The following is a 21,040-nucleotide window of genomic DNA, read 5'->3' on the forward strand; positions in this document are numbered from 1 at the left end:
TACAGGTCACAGTTTCCTCCGGGACCACTCCTCACTCCCACCCCCTCTAGGTTAGGCGCTCCTGTTCTTCGCGTCCGCTGCCCATGTATGCCTTACTATATAATTCATCACATTGCATTGAATCTATTAGGCACTGAACCCTTTGCGGACAGCGCCTGCCTCTGGCTTCTTCGCTGCAGAGTCTCCAGCACCTAGGACAGGGCCTGGCACGAAGTAGGTGCGCAGCGAATAGGGAACGCAGGAGAGAACGGATGCATGCGGGCGGGTGTCCTTTGGAAGGCAGCGCTAAGTGGCTGAGAACCCGTGGTTACCCTGTGGGAGAAGGGCTCAGCAGACTTGCCGGACGGTGTTAAGGAGGAGAGCGCGGAGCTCAATACCCCAACCAGCCCAGCCTCCGCCACACTGACGCGGCGCCCCGCCCACTTTCGGGCAACGGAACCGGAAGTGGAGGCGCGGGTTTCCCATGAGGCTGCGCGGGGCAACTATTCAAACCGCCCGGAGAGTGGGGAGGAGGTTATGATGGCGGCCCCAGAGCTGGAAGTGCAGTCCCTGTCCGCAGTCTGTGGTAAGGCTTGGGGTCCGGAGCTCGAGGAGTCTGTTTCTTCCCTACCGCTGCTCCCTCCAGTCACTTAGCCCCTGGCCCCTTCTCTGGCCCGTCTTCCTTGTCCCCATTTCCCGGCGTCCCTCCCAGTTCTGACTCGGCCCGTTGACTCCATCGCCCCAAGGCCCTGGACTCCATTGGTTCACCCCCCTTTTCGCGACGGGTTCTGGGCCCTGCTTGACTACACTTTCTCTCAACTCGTTTTCCCAGATCAGGGCCTCCACTTTCTGAGCAGAGCCCCAGTCGCTGCCTCCGAAATCCTCCACCCGTTCCCCACAAATTCCGCCGTTACTTCACCTTAGGCAACTGGGATCCGGAACCTCCGCGCCACCGCCCACAGGGGAGTTTTGGGAGGGAATCTGCATGTGTCGGGGTGTCGCCTCCGCAGTGGTGGCCGATGTCGCCACAAGGGAATGAGAAGACTGGCTTTGGCCTTTTAAGTTTTTCACTTTTCTCTCTTGTCCCCCTGTGCACCTACCAGATTTGGAGTGGTGTGAGAAGTCGGAGGAAACCCACGACCCCCAGATAGAACTTGAGACCACCTCCTTCCAGGAACCTCCCAACCCTTCGGAGCCCCTTCGCCCCAGAGACTGCGTGGTGCCAGTGGTGTTTCCCGGGCCGGTCAGCCAGGAAGGGTGCTGTCGGTTTACTTGTGAACTTCTGAAGCATATCATGTACCAACGCCAGCAACTCCCTCTGCCCTACGAACAGCTTAAGCACTTCTACCGAAAACCTCCCCAGGTGGTCACAGGCTCTGGGAGAAAATTGGTGGGGAGACTTTGTGGCTATTAGATGGTGGGCAGGTAAAAACGGCGTCTAAGGAATCTTCAGACCTGTCAGCCTAAGCAGCTGTAAGGGATGTTTCAGCCCTATGGCTTCTGTCCCCTTCTACCCACTCTAGTCTTGATAGTCTAATCCTTCCTGCTTTTCCTCTTGTTTTCTTTTTCTGAAACTCCTATTGTGTGTTGCATTTGGACTTCATGAACTGATCCTTTAATTTTAGTGTCTTTTCTGTCCATATCCTCATCTCTTTGTTTCTGTGTTATATTTTTTGTGGGTTTATATTATGTTTACATAAATATAAATTTATATTTATATAAACTTCCTTGAGTTTATATTCTAACACTTACATCAATTTTTTTTCTTTTTTGGCAGTCATAGTCTTAAGAGGTTTTTCTTAATTTTTACATGTTCCTTTTAAATTGCATCCTGTTGTTTCCTGTCTGTATGAACTTCTCTTACCTGTGGACGTTAATTATTGTATTTCTGAAGCTTTTCTCTGTCGCTTGCAGTGTCTCCGTTTCTTCCAGATTCCTTTTCCTATTTATTTGTTTTGGTCTCTTTCATGTTAGAGGCTTTTATTTGGTGTCTGATGAATATTTAAGAATAAGTCATTGAAAGTTCTGTGTGCATGGCTGGGCCTCTGAGCTAGCTGATAACCTTGAAGGATATTGGGTGAGAAAGTAATGGTAGTGATAACAGGAAAGAGGATTATTTGATCTAATAAAGGTGATTCTGGAGTTGTCTTCCAGTTAAACATGGCAAATTGAACACATGCTTATCTGTGCTCCCATCTGAAATACTACTAAATGAGAGAAATAGGAAGGAAGGAAAGAAAGAGAAAGAGGACTTCCAAAACATTCTTGTCTGGGTGGAGGAAATTGTCAGGTGATCTAAGGGTCCTTGCACAGGTGTTCCCTCAGTCCTCATGTGTTCACTTTTGTCTTCTGTGGTGCTTAAGTGGACAATTCCTGGGCCTTTATGGGCTTCTGCATTGTGAATCATTTCAAACTTCTCAGGGGAGTCCCCTCTGTCAGTACTTGGTATTCAGCTCTTTCGAACTCTTTCATCTGCTTACTGTCTTCCAAAAATTTGTTGTTGCCTTTGGCCACAGTTGTCTATTTTCCAGTTCTTTTTTTTTTTTTTTGCAATTTATTTATTTATTTATTTTTGGCCGTGTTGAGTCTTCCTTGCTGTGCGCCGGCTTTCTCTAGTTGCGGCGAGTGGGGGCTGCTCTTTGTTGTGGTGCGCGGGCTTCTCATTGCAGTGGCTTCTCTTGCTGCGGAGCACGGGCTCTAGGCGTGAAGGCTTCAGTAGTTGTGGCACACGGTCTCAGTAGTTGTGGCTTGTGGGCTCTAGAGTGCAGGCCCAGTAGTTGTGGCACACAGGCTTAGTTGCTCCGCGGCATGTGGGATCTTCCCGGCCCGGGCTTGAACCCGTGTCCCCTGCGTTGGCAGGCGGATTCTTAACCATTGTGCCACCAGGGAAGTCCCTTCCAGTTCTTTTTGCCCTTGGGAGTCCTCTTTCTCTCCCCTCCTTCCCTCCCTTCCTGTCTCCCTCCATTCCCTCTTTCCTTCCTTCCTTCCTTCCTTCCTTCCTTCTCCCTTCCTCCCTCCATCCCTCCCTTCCTTCCATTTGCCATGTTTAACTGGAGGATGAACTCCAGAATTTATTAGACCAAATAATCCTCAGTCTTGTTATCACTCTCAGCACAGCAAAAATTTGCCACCTGCCATGCCACCACATCTCCTTGAGTATTTTAGTTGCTAATTTCTGGATGCCTCCTGCTTCAGAACACTGTCTTTGCTGTTCTAAGTGTGGAAGAATTAGGATTTTGTACAAAGAATATAGTTTCCTTTTTGATACATTACCCTCTGATAAAACCCAGTGTCTTGCCTGTGGCAGTTCACTGAACTGGAAATCCAGTCCCATAAGTCTACTCCATCCCAGAGGGTTCTTCAAAGGTCATTAGCTTTCCCCTACCTTGCAGAACTTCTCTGTCACCATTCTTTGTCTTCACAGGCAGAGGAAGTGGTGAAGAAGAAACCTCGGGCCACTGCCGAGGTGAGCAGCAGGAAATGCCAACAAACTCTGGCAGAACTGGAGAGCGTCCTCAGCCACCTGGAGGGTCTCTTTGCCCGGACACTAGTACCACGAGTGCTGATCCTCCTTGGGGGCAATGCCCTCAGTCCCAAGGAGTTCTATGAGCTTGACTTGTCCCGCTTGGTCCCCAACAGCATGGACCCGAGCCTGAGCACGGCAGCTTGTTTGCGCCGCCTCTTCCGAGCCATTTTCATGGCTGATGCCTTCAGTGAGCTGCAGGTTCCTCCACTTATGGGCACCATTGTCATGGCACAGGGTCACCGCGACTGTGGAGAAGACTGGTTTCGACCTAAGCTCAACTACAGAGTGCCCAGCCGGGGCCACAAATTGACTGTGACCCTGTCCTGTGGCCAACCCCCCATCCCAGCTACAGCCTGGGAGGATTATATTTGGTTCCAGGCACCAGTGACACTGAAGGGCTTCCATGAGTGAATGGGAATTCCCGTCGTGAACACAATGGCTAAATTATCTTTCCCCCTGTGGCACCAAGTCACCCGTCTCTTGCTTGGAGCTAGTTAATTCCTGGTGAGAGGAAGGTTCTCTCCTTCTGGCTGCCTGCCTCCCTTAGACTTCCCGGGGGGCTGATGGTATGGCTAGGGCTGTAATAATCACGAACAAGCATCTCTTTGAATCAAAGGCTGATTTTTCCAGAGGGTTCTAGGTCAGGTGTTTCTTTTGGGGGTTGGAAAGCAAACATGGGCCCATAGACAGACACCCCTATGGAGGTGACCCTTTCCTGCTTTTTGCTGTGGCCTTTCAGAATTTTTACTAGGGACATAATGTGAATATGACTCATGAACTTAGGTATAAAATGTATGGATTAATATGTTACATTTTCCTGAAACTCTTTTAGCTTAAAGAGACTTTCCAGGCTTGAGGTTAGAGTATTTTATCTTCCCCCTTGGCCTCTTATGCTTTGGGCTTCCATGATTTTTTTTTTACTAATGATTCTTTCTCTTCATCAGCCCCAGGCCAATCTGGGAAGTTAAGTGACTTGGCCAGGGTTCTGTAACAGTTTGATATCAGAGCTGGGGCAAGAGTCCTCATCAGCTAGCTCCTAGCCCGATGTTCTTTGCTTGCCACATGAGTATGTGTACCCAAAGCAGAGGTCACATGGGGGAAGGGAACTGAGAAAAGAAAACCGAGAGAGTCTTTGCAAAGCCTGATTGAACTGTAGGCTAAGGCACCAAGACTGCCCTGTAGGCTCACTTCCCTGAGGCCAGATGTCCCTTCTGGAATTCTGCCCTGCCTCTCCATTGCAGTTACATGGTGGCTGCTGGCAGTTACTGTTGGCAGTATTGTCCTCAGGCAGACCCTGCTCTCCTGCCTGTGGCTGTCCTTCCTCAGCTACATTTCTGGCTTGGCCATCCTGAGCCTTAGTGTTACCCTCTCCAGCTTGATGCTGTCCTGACCACTAAGCACTGATGCCCTTTGTCCCTGAGAACACCTGCTTATTTCTTGGAAGCAAGTTGAAGACAGAATCCTCATCCTGCTGGTGTTGGAGATAGGGGTGGGTGTTTGTGTGTGTGTGTGTATGTATGTATGTGTAAATGGGGGCAATATATACTATTTTTTATGTTTTAAGAAGAATGTTTTATATTTTAAGAAAACATAAGAATAGTTAACATTTTATAGTAGGTTTTAAGCACTTTATATACATTATCTAATCTAATAACCTTGAAAACTTCATATTATAGTCCCCGTTTTATAGATGACGCTTGGGGAGATTGGGCAGGTTGAATAACTTGCATAAGATAAGTGTCAAAACCTGGATTCCTGAGATTGAATAACTTGTATAAGTGTCGAAATCTGGATTCAAACCCAGTCCAGCTGGCTCCAGAGGCTCAGTGCTTTACACTGTGCTGTACACCCTGTGTGATTTTACTCTGAGCTAATTAAGCAGGGTTTGCCCTACTGAAGGCGGTAGAATTGGAAAGCTGCAGGACTTCCGTCTCTGGCTTCAGATTGTGTTTCGTGACATGGAACCTGCCATTTATTGGTGTGGAGTAAATATGGAATCAATGCAAACAAAAGGTTTGAGATCTTTTCTGTGCTGTGTCCACTTGAAACATATTCCACCAGCTGGACTTTGCTGGTTTTGTGTCTGATATTACCTTACAGAAGAGGAGCAGGGCCATATCTCCCACTTGGGAAGGGACAGGCTGAGGGGTCTGCCTAAAGGGAGGGAGAGTTTTGAACAAGGGAGTTATAAATTGTTTTGAGATGTAAGACACATTAAGCCAAGTCAGGTCCCTCAAGTACTACTTCTAAAAGCCTTCATAAAGAATGTCTAGGCAATCAAAACAAAGTAATTATTCAGGTAATTTAGACACTTCTCTGTCCAGTTGGCACTGGGGCCAGGTCATTCTGATTTCATGAGTCCTCCAAAGGAATCCAGAAATTAAAAGATCAGTTAATAATTTTATCAATAAATCCCATCTCCTCCTCTGACAACAAGCCTGCTGAGGCACCTGTGTATCTCTTTTTAAAAATTAATTTATTCATTTTTGGCTGCATTGGGTCTTCGTTGCTGAGCACAGGCTTTCTCTAGTTGTGGCGAGCGGGGCTACTCCTCATTGTGGTGTGCGGACTTCTCATCGCGGGGCCTTCTCTGTTGCGGAGCACGGGCTCTAGGTGCGCGGGTTTCAGTAGTTGTGGTTCATGGGCTCTAGAGCGCAGGCTCAGTAGTTGTGGCGCATGGGCTTAGTGGCTCCTTGGCATGTGGGATCCTCCCGGACCAGGGATTGAACCCGTGTCCCCTGCATTGACAGGTGGATTCTTAACTACTGCGCCACTATGCAAGTCCCTGTTTATCTCTTAACCTTGGCTGGGTACTCCAGAGATGGATGTGAAGAAATAGTATCTAGCCCAGGGAGTGAAGAGCGAGCCCCAGCTTCAGTGGGGTTCTGGCCTTTCATCTGTTGCCACCACTTTCGCCTAAAAGCAACAGTTGTGGGGCTTGAGGTAGGTAAATGTAGGTGGTAGGGAACATGTAGTTGTTAATGTAAGTGAAAATGTTGATGGGGAAGTGTAGTCTGTAAAATCACCCATTTTGTACCCCTCTTCGCACCCTCCTTTCCCAAGGTATGGCCCTATACCTTGCCCCATTGCCTAGGCCCCAGCTACCCGTGCCGCAGGGCTAGTGGGATCTTAATTCCCCCACCAGGGATTGGCCCAGGTCCTCAGGCAGCGAAAGCGGGGAGTCCTAACCAACCACTGGGCCGCTGGGGAACTTCACCGCCCCCGCCCCACCCCATCACCTTGCCTAGGTCTTTGTAAGACCTGGCTTTGCGGGGGATTAATTGCCTTGGTATCCTAGAGCCAAGAGGATCTCAAGTTCTTTTCTGCATAGATAATTCTGAGGCCAAGAAAGGACACGACTGGAGTGAAATAATATAGCTGGTGTCGCTGTTGCATTTTTCTTCCCAACCCCCCACTGCATATACAGTGAGGACTCAGTAAATGTTGACCGTGTGTAAGGGCTTAGGGAAAGCAAAAATATCCCCAGAATTTGGCTTATTTGGACTTCCAACATATCAACTGTGTCCTACCTATTTGGGGGGAAAACCACGCCGTTGCCCTGACAACTGAACACCTCCCGACACCTACTCGGGAGAGGAAGCGGGAGGGAGCTAGCGTACCCCCAGGCTTTTCGGAAGGGCTCCATGGGAAGAAGTGCTGGCAGGAGGCCCCAGAAGTTGGGCTGCAGGAGGTCGCGTGCGTGAAATCCCGCTTCCGGTCGAGTGGGAGGGCGGAGCTTTGGGTCTCAGTGGACACCGGCTTCTCCTAGCAACCTGGCAGTCGTTGAGCAGAGCCGCTGGAGGAATGGACGAAGAGAGCCTCCTATTGTCTCTGGAGCTGGCGTCCGGTAGTGGGCAGGGCCTCAGCCCGGACCGTCGGGCCTCACTGCTCACTTCCCTTATGCTGGTTAAACGCGACTACCGCTTCGATCGGGTCCTTTTCTGGGGCCGCATCCTCGGCCTCGTCGCCGATTACTACATCGCGCAGGGCCTGAGCGAGGACCAGCTCGCACCACGCAAGACCCTGTACAGGTGGAGGCGGCGCCTGGGCTGGCTGAGGCCACAGGGGGATACTGAGGAGCCGGGGGCTAGCGAGGGCCGGGAAGGGGTGGGTGCGAGGTAGGATCGAAAGGGGCGAGGTCCAGGAAGCGAATGGGCGAGGTCCTCCCTGGGAGGACATGTGGGGAGGGACGCCAGAGAAACTTAGAGACTGGTGGGTTTATAATGGAAGTGTGGCAAGAACGGAGGCAGGGCAAGGTGAAAGTTTCTGGAGAATGAAGACCCAGAGTAGACGTCAGGTGGTGGGCCTGCTTTTTCAAAGAGTTCAGTTTGGAGAAGGGTCAGAAGCCTTGAGGGGGGGGTGGGGAGCTGTTTGGAAGTGGGTCCTGAAGCATCTTCGGTGGAGGTGTTGGCTCACAGGAGGCGCTCTAGGAAGTAGTGAACGAATGTTGAATGGGAGAGAAGGGATTTAGAACTGAAGAAATTTCCCTGGACAGTGCCATACAGGACCATCCAGCCTCTTTTTGACTACCCCCGACGACAGGGAGCTCATCCTCTTACAAGTATTCCGTTGAGGCCTCAGGAAGTTGGAGACTTCATTTATCTATCCATGTATCAATCCAACATTGATTGGATGTATCCTGTGCTAGACTTGGGGTTAAAAAGATGGCTAAGACTCACCCCTATCTCCAAGTTATTCACATCCTAGGAAGGGAGACCAATGGGTAACCCAGCAATTACAGCAAAGTGTCTTAAAACCGGGACAGAGGTGTACACAAAGGGGTGCCAGGGTGGGACATTCTCCTAGAGAGTAATTAGATAAGATTACTGAGATCTGAGAGATGATCTGGAGTTCTCCAGGAAAGTGTGGGGGACAGGCATGCCAGTTAGAGGGAACAACTGCAAGCTTATTGGCTTGAGCTGGCTTTGGGTGTTTTGGGAGAATAGTGGGCAGACAAACATGGCAGTGGCAGCCTAGGGTGTTATGTTGAACTGGATGGAGAGGCCAAGGGGTTTTAACTTTGTCCACAGGCTATGGGGAGCCACTGAGGGCCTTTAATCAAGAAGAGCCTGCTCAGACCTGAGTGGGTAGAATGGTCTGGAAGTGGGTGAGCATTTGGAAGTACGTTGCAGTGTCCAGATGAAGGGGGACTGAAAGGAGGAGGTAGCTGAGGGAATAGAGGGGAGGGATTGGAAAGAAAGATTTAAGTGGTAGAAGTGGCAGGACTTGTGACTAAATGGGGAAAGGTGAAGAAGAGGTCAAGGTTGACCCTTCCTTCCAGTTTAGGCAGCTGGGTAAGTGCTGGTGCCCCCCACTGGGAGAGAATTCAGGAGGTACTAGGGAAGGCCTAGTGAATTTGGTGTGAGGTGCCTATGGGGCAGGGTGGTAAGGAGGCATATTCAAGTACAGATCTGGAGTACAGAGAAAAATTTGGACTGAAGATAGAGATTTGAGACTCCCTCTATTCCAATTAGTTTTTATTTCTTTGGCACCTAGTATGCGCCAGGCATTGATCTAGGCATGGGGAATTCACTGCGAAAGGAGACAAAGTCCTTGTCTTCATGGAGTTTACATTTTAGTGTGTATGTGGGGTAGGGGAGACAGACAATAAATAAACATACACATATACTGCATACACTTAGCATTGGTGCTAAAGGAGACAGAGAATACAGGATGGGGTACTATTATAAATAGTAACATTTGAGAAGAGACCTGAAGCAACTGAGAGAGTAAGCTGTGTGTTTATCTCAGGGAAAAGCATTCCAGGCAAGTGCAAAGGCCCTGAGGCTTAGTGTAGTGTGGAACCCTGAAGAGGCTAGTGTGGCTAGAGAGGAGTGAGTGAGGGGGACCATTGCAGGACATGAGGTCAGAGAGGGGTGAGACAATTGTGCAGGGCCCTGTGGGGCACTGTAAGGACTTGGCTCAATGGGAAGTCACTGGAAGGTTCCTCACAGAGACATGATCTGGCTTAGGTTTTAACAGCTGGGTGGGGACTAGACTGAAAGGGGAGCAGGTATGGACAATGGGGAGACCGGTTAGGAAGCTACTGCAATATCTGGGCAAGAGTAGATGGTGGCTTGGACAAGTGTGGAAGCAGTGGAGGTGGTGAGAGGTGGCTGGATTCAACTAGGGAGTAGCTGGGGTTCTAGGGGTCAGGTAGGTGAGACCATGGAGAGAAAAGAGCAGTGAGAATAGATCCTTGGAAGTACTTAAGGCACTGGAGGAGGGAGAAGGGAGATGTCAAAGGAAATAGAAATGGAGATGCGTTTGTTGGCTTTTAGGTCCCATGGATGACCTTCTTCGGAGCAGTTTCTTGGGGTGCCAGGGGCAGAATCTTGGTGCAGTGGTCAAAGAGTGAAAGTGAGGGAGAACAAGGGCTGCCACAGAACAAATTGTTCTCGATTATGGTTCAGAGTTGGGGAAGAAGAGGGCGGGACAGGAAAGGGGCATTTTCTAGAGGGGCATGGATTTGAGGGCTGTTGTTTTATAAAGCTGGGGCATTTTCATGTTGTGAAGGAGCCAGTGGAGAGTGAAGGGAGGAAACGTGAGCGGAGAGCAGGCTGGGGACACAGGCCCTACGTGGATGAGGGAGGAGTGGGAGGATATCCCCTCCTGGCAGGATGTGAGAAAGAAGGGAAGACCTCAGAGGAAGAGAGCTTCTTGAGCCTGGGCTGGGCTTTCCTGAGAAGTGGGGGGAAGATAGCCATGCTGTAGCTCAGCAGGCAGGCTGAGCATGAATTTGGGGCCCACCTGAGGCACCTGCAACTGAGGAAATTTCAGATTCCAGAAACTCATCGGGACCTCACAGTCCAGATATCTATCTAGGAAGAAGCTCTTGGAATCTTGGCATACGGAAGCTTTTAAAAGATAAAGCTGAATTTCATCACATGTGGGGTGGGGTGCACCACAGGCACTTAGCGCTTCTTAGGGGAAAGATGTGACTCCCAACAGCTCTTCTTGGGCCTCACCTCTCTTGAGAAGGGGCGGGGGCAGGAAGCTGGAGGGAGAGGGGAGTTAGAATCGGGGTGATGGGGATGTTGTTGGCAGCCTGAACTGCATGGAGTGGAGCCTCCTGCCCCCTGCCACGGAGGAGATGGAGATGCAGACGTCTGTGGTGAAGGGCCGCTTCATGGGGGACCCCTCACATGCGTATGAACACACCGAGCTGCAGAAGGCGAATGAGGGCGAAAAGGTCTTTGAAGAAGAAGTAGTGGTGAGTGAAGACAAGAGGAGGAGGAGGGCCTGAATGAAAGGGACCTGGGCCATCCAAATCCCAGCCCAATGCACACTGCAGCAGAAACAACGTTTATCATCACTGCCACTGGGGCCAGCTGGGCCTGGGGTGCTGGGTGTGTAAGGCCCTGTGCCACTGTGCCAGTCCCATTGCTTCATCCTCACAGCTCTGGGAAGTTGGTACCTTACTTTCCAGGTGGTACAGAGGTTAAGTGACTTGCCCAGGGTAACACCACTCCTGAGTGATGACAGGGTGGCAAAGTGGCTGGGCAACTCTCGGGGGAGCCGTGCTGTGGGGCTGGGGCTGGGAAGAAGGGGTGTGTGCTTTGCTCTGGGGCAACGGGGTGTGCGCAGGTGCTTATATTTTTGTATAAATGTGTATTTTACTAGATAACACATTCACTTGGTTCACAATTCACAAAAAGGATTATAGTAAAGTTTCCCTTCTACCCTATCCACCAGTCATTCAGGTCGTCTTTCTGGGGGTCATTAATATAACCGTGTTGCGTGTGTGTGTGTGTGTGTCCAAGTCTTGCCACTCAAAGTGCAGTCTGTATCAGAAGCATCACCATGCCCTGGGAGTTAGAAATGCAGACTCTTGGGCTGGCATCAGGATCTGAATTTTAACATGTTCCAAGGGGATTTATTTTTAGTTTTATTTTTTAAATAAGTTTATTTATTTATTTTTGGCCGCGTTGGGTCTTCGTTAATGCACGTGGGCTCTCTCTAGTTGCGGCAAATGGGGGCTTCTCTTTGCGGTGGCTTCTCTTGCTGCAGAGCACGGGCACTAGGCGTGCAGGCTCAGTAGTTGTGGCTCGCGGGCTCTAGCACACAGGATCAGTAGTTGTGGTGCACGGGCTTAGTTGCTCCTCGGCATGGGGGATCTTCCTGGGCCAGGGCTCGAACCTGTGTTCCCTGCATTGGCAGGTGGATTCTTAACCACTGTGCCACCAGGGAAGTCCCTCCCAGGGGATTTAAATATGCATTAAAGTTTGAGAAGCTCTGATTCCAGAGACATTTTATGCAAGTACAAACCTCAGCCAATACCTCACCCAGACATATTCTCTTTTTATCTTAAAAAACAAAACAAAACAAATGGCAGCATGTTATGTACACCTTGCTTTTTTCTCCTAACAATATATTTTGGAGATTTTTCTACATCAGTGCCTTGAAGAACCTCTCCATTCTTTTTGCCATTGTGTGAACATACCATATGTAACCGGCGTCTCATGGAAATGTCGGTTTCCAAGTTTTTGCTCTGACAAGCGATGCCACAGTGAATAAGCTTGTGCATGCGTCATTTCCCATGTGTGCACTCGATTTGAAGGATCAACTCCTAGACATGGGATTGTGCAGTAAAAAAATAACCAGCCCAAGTTCTGAAACTAGAGAAACCTGGGATTCAAAACCCAGCCTCTGCACTGGAACCCAGGTGATGCCGAAACTCTGGGTCTAGGTCTATGATGCTTCAGCTGCAACCCTGTGCCTGCCTGACAAACTTAACCTCCCCTCAGTTTTATTTTCTGTAGAATTGGAATCATTATGTTTACTTTGCAGGCTTGTGCAGATTAAATGAGGTGACATATTTAAAGCCCCTGGCCTAGACACTTATCAAGTATTAGTTTCGATCTCTTCCTTTGTAATCAATTCTAGTCAGCAACCCATGGGAAACAGGTGGTTGAGTGACTTTGGGGGCTCCCAGTGACATGTTTTCCCTGTCAAGTGCTGCTTTTTCCCAAACATCTCTATGAAGTCCTTTTGTTCAGGGTTGCCCTTGATATTGATTATAACCAAATTTCATCTGCGTAAAAATAGTATGGGGTGATGCTTGAGAAATAATGTTAAGTCAAAGGGCAGGATATGAAACTATATAAACTGTAACTCTAATTTTCCTTTGAATATAGGCATAGAAAAAAAGAATAGAAGGAAGTATACCAATATGTTATCAGCGATTACCTTTAGAAGGTGGGATTACGAGTGGTTTTCATTTTCTTAGGTATATTATAAAATATTTCTCTATTACCCAGATAGTCTACAGTGAGCATGATAGCTTTTATATTTTAAAAAGGCAAAATAAGCAACATTAAAATATGATGATAGAATGGTTTGTTTCTGGAAAGGTACATAAAAAACCATTAACGGTGTCTGCCCCCAGTGAGGGCAATTTGGGGGCCAGGGATGAAGTGAGAGAGACTGCTTTTTTTTTTTTTTTAAGTTTTAAATACTGCACTCATCACCAATTTAAGAAAGGAACGGAGGGCGGGAAGGCGAGGACTCACCATCGTGATTTTCCATGGACCTGGCATCTACACTGTGGTGATCCAGATCAGATGGTCATGCTGAGGCCCTTGCACCAGGGGTGACTGGGCACACCGCCCTGGCAGGATGGCTTGTCTCCTGTCTCCTCAGGTCCAGATCAAGGAAGAGACCCGCTTGGTGTCCATCATTGACCAGATCGACAAGGCTGTGGCTGTCATCCCCCGAGGTGCCCTCGTTAAGACCCCTTTTGGACCCATCCGTGTCAATCGGACCTTTGAAGGTGAATTCTCAGGCATCTCTTAGGGCCAGAAGGCATCTCTTCCTGAGCATAGTTGGACACATGCCTGGGAGTCCAGGGGAGACTGCCCACTCTCTCAGAGAAAGAATAGCTGTGGCCACATCACTTGGGAGGATGTGCCCAATGACCTGGTATCTGTGCTTGGCATGGGTACCCAGTCACTGGACCCTGACTCTTTTATGCCTGAGGGTGGGGGAGCATCTGGCCACCTGGGTCTGGGGCTTTGTGTGGTGCTGGGCTCCCCGCCTTTTCCTATCCTCCTCCTCCATGGTCTGTCCTCATTGCAGGATCTGAGCCAAGTTCGGGCTGAGAGAACACTGCTCCCTTTTTGCTCTTCAGTCCCCCGTCAGTAGCTGACTGAGTCCTCTGTAACCCCCTCCATGTGGTCCCCAATCATAGAGGAAGGGGGCTGTGGGGTTTGGGGATGACCTTCACTTCCTACCTGCTGCCCCTTTTGTAGGACTGTCCTCGTCTGAAGCCAAGAAGCTCAGTTCCTACTTCCACTTCAGGGAGCCTGTTGAGCTGAAGAACAAGACCTTGCTTGAGAAGGCTGACCTGGACCCCTCCCTGGACTTCATGGACTCCTTGGAGCATGACTTCCCCAAAGGTAACAGCCTGTTATTTGGAGGACATTGGATTTGCCCCAGGTCAGAGCAGTGGGCCGTGCCACCTGCCATTCTCCTCTAAGAGTGGGACCTAGGGCCTGGGTGGGAACTGGGGGTTCACTGTGGGGCCTTGAGGATGGGGCTTCCCCAGGGCCCAATACAGGGCTCAGCTCCTAGTAAACAGCTGGTAAGTGTTTGCAGACGAAAGGATTGTCTTCCATGTGCTTCCACAGACAGGAAGTCTCTCAGTGCTTCTTTTGACTTTCATACCAATCTTGAATGGAGGCAAATTGGGAATCTCCCCCCACCCAAAACATCTCTGAAAACACCCCTGAAAATACTAGCCATACATACATCGCAATGGTTAGTTTCAGGGTTAGATCCAGTGCTTGGCACACAGCTGGTGCTCAGTGAGTGGGTGCTGACTGACCTGCTGAGGCCATCTGCTAAGGAAATGAGTTCTATACATTTGCCTCCTGTTATGTGGTTGTACTTTTTAATCATAAAACATACAACTTCAGAGGCCTTTTTAAAATTTTAAATATTTATTTATTTGGCTGTGTTGGGTCTTCATTGCTGCACGTGGTCTTTCTCTAGTTGCAGCGAGCGGGGGCTACTCTCCATTGCGGTGCGTGGGCTTCTCATTGCGGTGGCTTCTCTTGCTGCGGAGCACAGGCTCTAGGTGCACGGGCTTCAGTAGTTGTGGCACGTGGGCTCAGTAGTTGTGGCTCATGGGCTCTAGAGCGCAGGCTCAGTAGCTGTGGTGCACTAGTTCTCCACGGCATGTGGGATCTTCTCAGACCAGGGATCGCACCCTTGTCCCCTGCATTGGTAGGTGGATTCTTAACCACCGTGCCACCAGGGAGGTCTCCAGAGGCCTTATTGTACTTCAGGTCCCACCTGGCCCAGGCATATAGCCAGCAGTTGGTGGAGTCGCAGAGACCCCATTTCCTTCCTGGGGTCCACCAGTCCTTGGAAGATGTTCTTGCTTGGATGCTGCATCCCAGGACAGGTGCCAGGCTCTGGGCATTCAGGGGCCAGACCCAAGGCACTGACTCAGCACCCCTGCTTCTTTCCCTCCCCATGCTTGGTGTTCTGAGAACTGGAGGGATCCGTTGTTGATGATGGCAAAGATAATGATACTAGTAACTACTCATAAAAGCAATGACACTGCTTATCGTGTGCCAGACATTGTACTGTCCTTCCCATGCCTTATCTCATTTTAATCTTCACAGCTGACCTATGAGGTAGATACTATTATCCCCATTTTATAGATGAAGAAACAGAGGCTCAGAGAGCTAAACCCAAGGACATAGTTAAGTGTTAGAGCGTTAGACTCCAAGGCTCTGGCCTTAACTGTGGTGTCAAGTAGATGGTGTTTCATTTTAAGTGGACATTGGGAATGGCAGGACAATAGTCACCCCCACCACTAAGGGGAAATGCTTCTGAGGAGCAACGAGCAAGCCAGTCGGGCTGGAACTCAGGGTAGGGGTGGGACGGCAGTAGTCGTTAAAGGAGAGGGCTCTGGAACCAGAAAGCCTGCGTTGGAATCCTGAATCTGCCGCATACTAGCTGGGTGACCTCAGGCAAGTCCCTCAATTTCCTTGTGCCTCAATTTGTAAAAGGGGAATAATACTTCCTACCTCATTGGGTTGTTATGAGAATTAAATGAGTTAACACATATACAAAACATTTATAATAGTGCTTAACACATTGAGTAAGGACTCAAGTAAAAATTAATAATTATTACTGATCTTGTTGTCGGTAGCAAAAAGGCCTTGGAGGTGGGTCGGGCAGGCCTAGAAGAGCCTAGAAGGCCAAGGGGTAGGAGGCGTAGACCAAGGCAGTAGGAGCTGCTGGTGGCTTGTAAGCAGGTCTGTGATAGCAAGGCAGTGGTGCATGGATGGATGGCAAGGGGCAAGCCAGGGATCTGGAGGCTGTTTCAGGGCTACTGCAGTGCCCCAGGGGCTGGGCCTTGGGTCCCAGGTGGGTAAAGACTGCCGGCAAAGAGTGGCTACTCTGGCCTCCACCACATGGGGGCTCCAGAGTGAACCCTCCTTGAGCATAGAAAAGGGGGTCCTGGACCTCTGGGGGAGATGAAGGTTTACTGGGGATGGGCATTTCTCAACCACCATACTTCCCAGACTCCCATTACCTCCTCCAATTCTTTGCTCCCCGCCTGTTAAGGCCGGAAGGGGCTGCATATCCCTGGTTGATAAAGGGAGCCAGGAACACTGTGGTAGTGGGACCTGGCGCCACGGGCTGAATGGTGGATGGAGAAAAGTCCTCTTAGAGCCCCTAACCGGGGGGCAGCAGCCCCTCCTCCCTGATTCACTGTGTGGCTGGAAAGCTCTGTCCGGTGCTGACTTCTCAGCCTTCTCACCTGCTGCAGGATGCTCCAGGGCCAGCGGATGAGGCACTCCCTCCATAGCGCTGGGTGACTAGGGGGGGCTAACACAAGAGCGCCTCCTCCCGCTTGAGCCTAGACTTCTTGCCCTAATGGTGGGCCTTAGGGCTGAAGCGTCAACCAGTGATTCAACATCCCAGTCCACCCCCGCACTTTGCCGTAGTCCTGGAGCCTTAGGGGCTGAGGGCTCCTGACATCTCCTGTGTGTGTGGGCCTGAGGGGAGGGATGCTCCTGGCCTGACCTTGGGAACTCCACAGCTTCTGGGCCTCCAGCTCCCTTCCTCCCAGAGCCAACACCAGAAAGCCTCCAGGAAGTCGGGCCCAGCTTTTTCTCATGATGTCTTGATGGGGGCCGTGGTGTGGGGGTAAACGTGTGGATGGTCGGGGGAGAGCAGACACTCACTCGGACTTTGCTCCCAGACTCCCTTCCTTATCTGCCGGTGAAAGAGCAAAAGGAGGGGCTGGGAGGCTGCCCCATCAGGCAGACAGCAGCCAGAATGGCTGCGCTGCTAAGTGAGGCCAAAATCCCGAGGGAGAGTTCCCTGGGACACCAGCACTGGCTGGAGGGGTGGAATTTGGGAGCCGTTTTCTGCCCAGGTAGGATCAGTTTCCTTTCTGAGGGTCTGAGGCAATTGTTCAGGGGAACTTCATGTCATCTGTGAGCAGGTATGGCTTAGATTGGCCCTGCCTGGGGCCACTAATGCCCTCCTAACTGTGCCTTGGGGTCTGCGGACTTTTGCGGGAGTAGGGCTTTGGGAGCAGAACCATCCTCCTGGTGGATACAGGGCAACAGCTAAGAGTTCCCTGAGCTTGGGCTCTCGCCAGGTGACACATGAAGTACCAGGTCAGGATGCCAGATTTCTAGGCAGTACTCTTGCCATTCAATGCTCCTTAATCTTCTAGTCTATCAGCAAATAATAGCCACTGAGCAGCTACTATGTACCAGGCACCAGAGACACCGCTGGGAATAAGACACCATCTTTGCCTCACAGAGGTTTGGGAAGATCAAATGAAACAGAAAAGTAAAATAGAAGGTGCCTCACAAGCGAAGTCATAGGTGTCCTGGGAAGCAGAGCGAGCTGGGTAGAGGCCAGAGCACCTCACCTTGCTCCACTCTGGGCCGGAGCTGACAGATCTCAGGAACTGCTCAGCACAGGGCCGCTGAGGCTCCAGCACAATGCCCAGTTCAGGCAGCAGAGGGCAGCAAGGGGCCTGCTTCCCTGGAAAGCAGCGGGGGACCAGGGGGACAGCATCGAAGAGGGCTCGGGGACACGGTGTCTGGGATCAGCCTTCTCTTGGGGGGTGTGCAGGTGGCACCTCCCTTCCAGCCCTGTGGAAGCCTGGGTGACAGGTGCTCAGTCTTCTGGACCGGGGGGCCTGGCCTTGCTCATCAGTAAGACTGGGAACTCTTCTGCCTGGTTCCCCACCCCGCCCCCACCCCCTTCCCATGCGCTGTGGCCCTGGTGTGGTGGGAGTGGCTGCTCTGAGAAGGTGCCCATGGCCATTTGTGTGTGTGTGACAAGGTGTGTGGTGCTGGTCTGAGGACCGGCTTAAGCCGTCTGCTGCCCCTGGACAGCCCTGAACCCCTGCCTGGTCCACTCTACTCCTCAAACTTAATCTCAGAGCTTTGCTGCCTTCCTTCCTGGCGGGCAGGAGAATATAACTATGATGAGCCTACCCCAGCCTGAGGTTTCCACATTGGCAAGGTGGGTAAGGCCCTGGAACTTCCTGCTGATGCAGGAAGGCCCATTCCTGATTTACCAGCTTATATCCCTCCCACCACACCCTCGAAGAAGGGCGCTTGTGGAGAAGAGTGGTTGCCAGGGGACCGGACGGGAGGTCTGGGGAGACTTGGGAGAGACCAGGGGCTGTGAACGGAAACACCAGGGCTGCATGAGGCTGCTTTCCCCAGAGTCCCACAGGTGGTGGCTGGCTGGGCCCAGCCTTTCCAGCAGTTGCAGTGAGAAAAGTGGGTGAAGGTGACAGCAAGCGCCTGGCTTCCCAGGTAGACGCTACGTGATTCCTGGCACGTTGAGTGTGTGTGTTTCCTGGGCGACAAGCTGCGCCAGGGACAAGGAAAGGAGTGTGACAGGAATGCAAGGGAGGGAGGAGGTAGTGTCATTGGCTGGCCGGCCACTTCACATGCCGCTCCTGTACTAGGCCAGCACCCTGGGCCTGCTCAGCACCGGCCCCCACCCTGGAGGCAGCACTGTATTTCTCTAGCACCCCTGTCAGTTTCTCTTTGCTCTTGGGTGGGGTGGGGAGAGCCCCTGCTGATGAGCCTGGGCCCCCCGGTGGCCAAACCCTAGGTGGGCAGTCTGGTACCAGGGGAGGCCAGGACCCAGCCCTTGCCCAGGGTGTGCCAAGGTGCCAGCAACAGGGAACTGCTGACAGTGGTCTGGGCTGGGGGACTCCAGGATTCCAGTTCTTTCTCCAGGGCAGCATCTGGCTGCAAGCTGCCCTCCCCAGGTGGGCAGAGCCTGACCTTTTTCAGTTCAAGGGGGCTGTGTGGCCGTGGACTCCAAGGGCGGGGAGGGACACCCCAGACGATGCTCTGGGAACTGGCAGGGGGGGCTAACAGGGGCTGTCTTCTGGGGGGGCCTGTGCTTCTGGCCAGACGCTGAATGCAGTGCACTGGGAACACTGTTCTGTCACACCCCCTCTCCAGTTACCCCTAGGCCATCTGTTTTCTGAAGTGAGTGACTGGGAAAGCAACAGGCCTTTAAGGCCTCTAGAACTCTGCGGGCACGTCTATGAGGTGGAGATATGCAGAGGAAAGCTGCGAGCCTCTCCACTTCTCTGACCAGGAAAGATAGTGCCCCCATTCCCAACCTAGGCAGTGCCCCACCCAGAGCTCTGGGAACCCAGGAACACCCTTCTTTCTTCTTAATGCTGTCTGGCCGGCACTGAGTGAGCCCGGGGGAGCGGGGTCAAGCCCACACTGTGCCTTCTGCTTCATCATCTCATGCATGGGTGGTGGCACTTGGTGCAGGCCACTGCACGGTGCTGAGGTGGCCTTCAGGTGGCCTCTCCCTAAGCAGCCCAAGGCCAGCTGACCTACACCCCCCCACCCCAAAAGCTCTGGCTTTGACCCGGGCAGGTGCTGGCACCCTGAGTAGGGCTGAGCTGCCATCAGAGCCAGGGGTGCCTGGTGGTCAGGTCTCTTGGATTCGGGGTGGGAGGGTGGGACCTGAGCTCCGAGGCTGTTGGGTGTGGAGTGACCATGGTGGGCTGTGGCTGGAGGAGGCCTAGGGGCAGAGGGGCAGTGGAAGCTAGGCAGCCGGGCTGACCTGGCAGCTGATGAAGGCCTAGGCGCAGTTCTCAGCGCATCACCGGCTGGTCCAGCACCAAAACCTTCAAAGCATTTGCCTTTCTGGCAGGGCCTGGAGCAGAGCTGCGGCTGGGCCGGGAGAGGCCTTGCGCAGGGGAATAGAAGTTCCAGATCTGCATCCAGAGGCGATTTTCCCAGGCTCCTTCCTCCCACACAACGGCTCCCTCCCTCGGTTCTGGAGCTGGATGAGGCCCTTCCCGCCAAGTCCTCACGGCTGCACAGCTCAGCCCTAGGCTGGGCTGCTCCCGTCTGAGGAGCAAAAACCAGGGCAGAACCCAGGACAGACAAAGGCTTATTAGTTGCAGCTCAAGTACCCTCCCGCCAAGGATGGCTCCCAGTCTACCGGCTGCCAGAAAGGGCTACTGAGCTGGGAGCCCTGAAACGGCCCCACTTCTATGTGAGCCTGGTCAGGTCTCATCCATCTCAGGAGCAGAGGCTTCTGGCCTGGGGAAGAGAGAGCAAATGGCAAACAGCGGTGAAGCGCACCAGGACTGAAGGCCACCAGTGAGCACCCCTAGCGCAGGGTGAGAGGGAGCCTGGAGCCTCCCCTAGCCCAGCCCCAGCTCCCCTCTGCCTGTGCACTGTGGATTCAGCTTCCTCCCCCAAGCAACCTTTCACTAGACTTGCTGACAGGAACAAAACGGGACTGCTTTGAGTTTTACCTCTTTTCATTTCCTTTGCCCTCCCTCTGGAAGTGGTTTTAATGAGCAGTGAAACGGCTCAAAGGCAATCAGAAGGAGTAAAGTGCCGGGATAATTAAACTGTCTTCCCTTTTCCCACTGGAACTTAATGCTCGGGCCTGGCTGCCCGGAGCCTGGGGCCTCTGCATACCCGGCAGGGCTCTGCCTCCACAGTGCCCAGGCTTTGCCTCCTGCTCCTCCTCAGGGTCCTGGAGCATCCAGATGGAGAGAGGCAACACCCTGGTGGTGCTGCGCAGCCTGCTCTGGCCAGGTCTCACCTTCTACCACGCTCCTCGCACCAAGAACTATGGCTACATCTACGTGGGCACTGGCGAGAAGAACATCGACCTGCCGTTCATGCTGTAGGAGGGCCGCCTGGGGAGTCTGGAGAGTCTAAACAGTATTTTCATAAAGTCCAGTGAGTTTGGTCTGTTTGTTCTGTGCTGCTGCTTCCCCTCATCTCCACCTCCATCTGGTGTCCAGGCTGAGGAGAGGCCCAGCTTAAATAGAGCAAGTGGCGGAGGGTTGGAATGTGCTAACGAGAGAGAATGGTGGGAGGAAATGGCGGGGGGAGGTGACAGCCAGGAGCCCTCTGAGGAGGGCAGCTTCTTGGACTCAGATGAGAGCTGCACATGGGCCGGGCAGCCTAACTTACCTCCTCCTTGCAGCCCCCCTGGCCAAAAAGCTAACAGCTGTCAATAGAGAGGAAGGGAACCTGTTTG

General features: G+C 51.9%; 2 protein-coding genes across 6 annotated transcripts; both read left to right on the plus strand.

Annotated features, from left to right (window-relative positions):
- Positions 1 to 489: 489 nt before the first annotated feature.
- On the plus strand, positions 490 to 5,517 carry MAD2L1BP (MAD2L1 binding protein). Of its 2 annotated transcripts, none has more exons than XM_081247321.1 (3): positions 490 to 565; positions 1,083 to 1,369; positions 3,404 to 5,517. In XM_081247321.1, exons 1-3 carry the CDS (start codon positions 517 to 519, stop codon positions 3,914 to 3,916), a joined length of 849 nt encoding a protein of 282 aa, XP_081103447.1. In that variant the 5' UTR covers positions 490 to 516; the 3' UTR covers positions 3,917 to 5,517. The 2 variants fall into 2 exon arrangements, with proteins under 2 accessions (XP_081103447.1, XP_081103448.1); XM_081247322.1 differs by having other exon boundaries at positions 1,083 to 1,342.
- A 1,751-nt stretch (positions 5,518 to 7,268) lies between these two features.
- Positions 7,269 to 20,746, plus strand: RSPH9 (radial spoke head component 9). 4 transcript variants are annotated; one of them, XM_081247158.1, is made up of 5 exons: positions 7,269 to 7,536; positions 10,553 to 10,718; positions 13,148 to 13,277; positions 13,756 to 13,902; positions 20,500 to 20,746. In XM_081247158.1, the coding sequence occupies exons 1-5, from the start codon at positions 7,310 to 7,312 to the stop codon at positions 20,682 to 20,684; spliced, it is 855 nt and encodes a 284-aa protein (XP_081103284.1). In that variant the 5' UTR covers positions 7,269 to 7,309; the 3' UTR covers positions 20,685 to 20,746. The 4 variants fall into 4 exon arrangements, with proteins under 4 accessions (XP_081103284.1, XP_081103281.1, XP_081103282.1 ...); XM_081247155.1 differs by having other exon boundaries at positions 10,553 to 10,679; positions 20,524 to 20,746; XM_081247156.1 differs by having other exon boundaries at positions 19,688 to 20,507.
- The last annotated feature ends 294 nt before the right edge of the window (positions 20,747 to 21,040 follow it).

This window comes from Mesoplodon bidens (assembly GCF_964165515.1).
Source record: "Mesoplodon bidens genome assembly, chromosome: 10".
NCBI lineage: Eukaryota > Metazoa > Chordata > Mammalia > Artiodactyla > Ziphiidae > Mesoplodon > Mesoplodon bidens.

Bases quoted from the DNA above. Each gene is read 5' to 3' on its own strand.
- MAD2L1BP (XM_081247321.1), top strand. From the start codon at position 517: ATGATGGCGGCCCCAGAGCTGGAAGTGCAGTCCCTGTCCGCAGTCTGT. The intron at 566-1,082 runs GTAAGGCTTGGG...TGCACCTACCAG, and splicing joins GTCCCTGTCCGCAGTCTGTG to ATTTGGAGTGGTGTGAGAAG. The intron at 1,370-3,403 runs GTGGGGAGACTT...TTGTCTTCACAG, and splicing joins CAGGCTCTGGGAGAAAATTG to GCAGAGGAAGTGGTGAAGAA.
- RSPH9 (XM_081247158.1), top strand. From the start codon at position 7,310: ATGGACGAAGAGAGCCTCCTATTGTCTCTGGAGCTGGCGTCCGGTAGT. The intron at 10,719-13,147 runs GTGAGTGAAGAC...CTGTCTCCTCAG, and splicing joins TCTTTGAAGAAGAAGTAGTG to GTCCAGATCAAGGAAGAGAC. The intron at 13,278-13,755 runs GTGAATTCTCAG...CCCCTTTTGTAG, and splicing joins TGTCAATCGGACCTTTGAAG to GACTGTCCTCGTCTGAAGCC.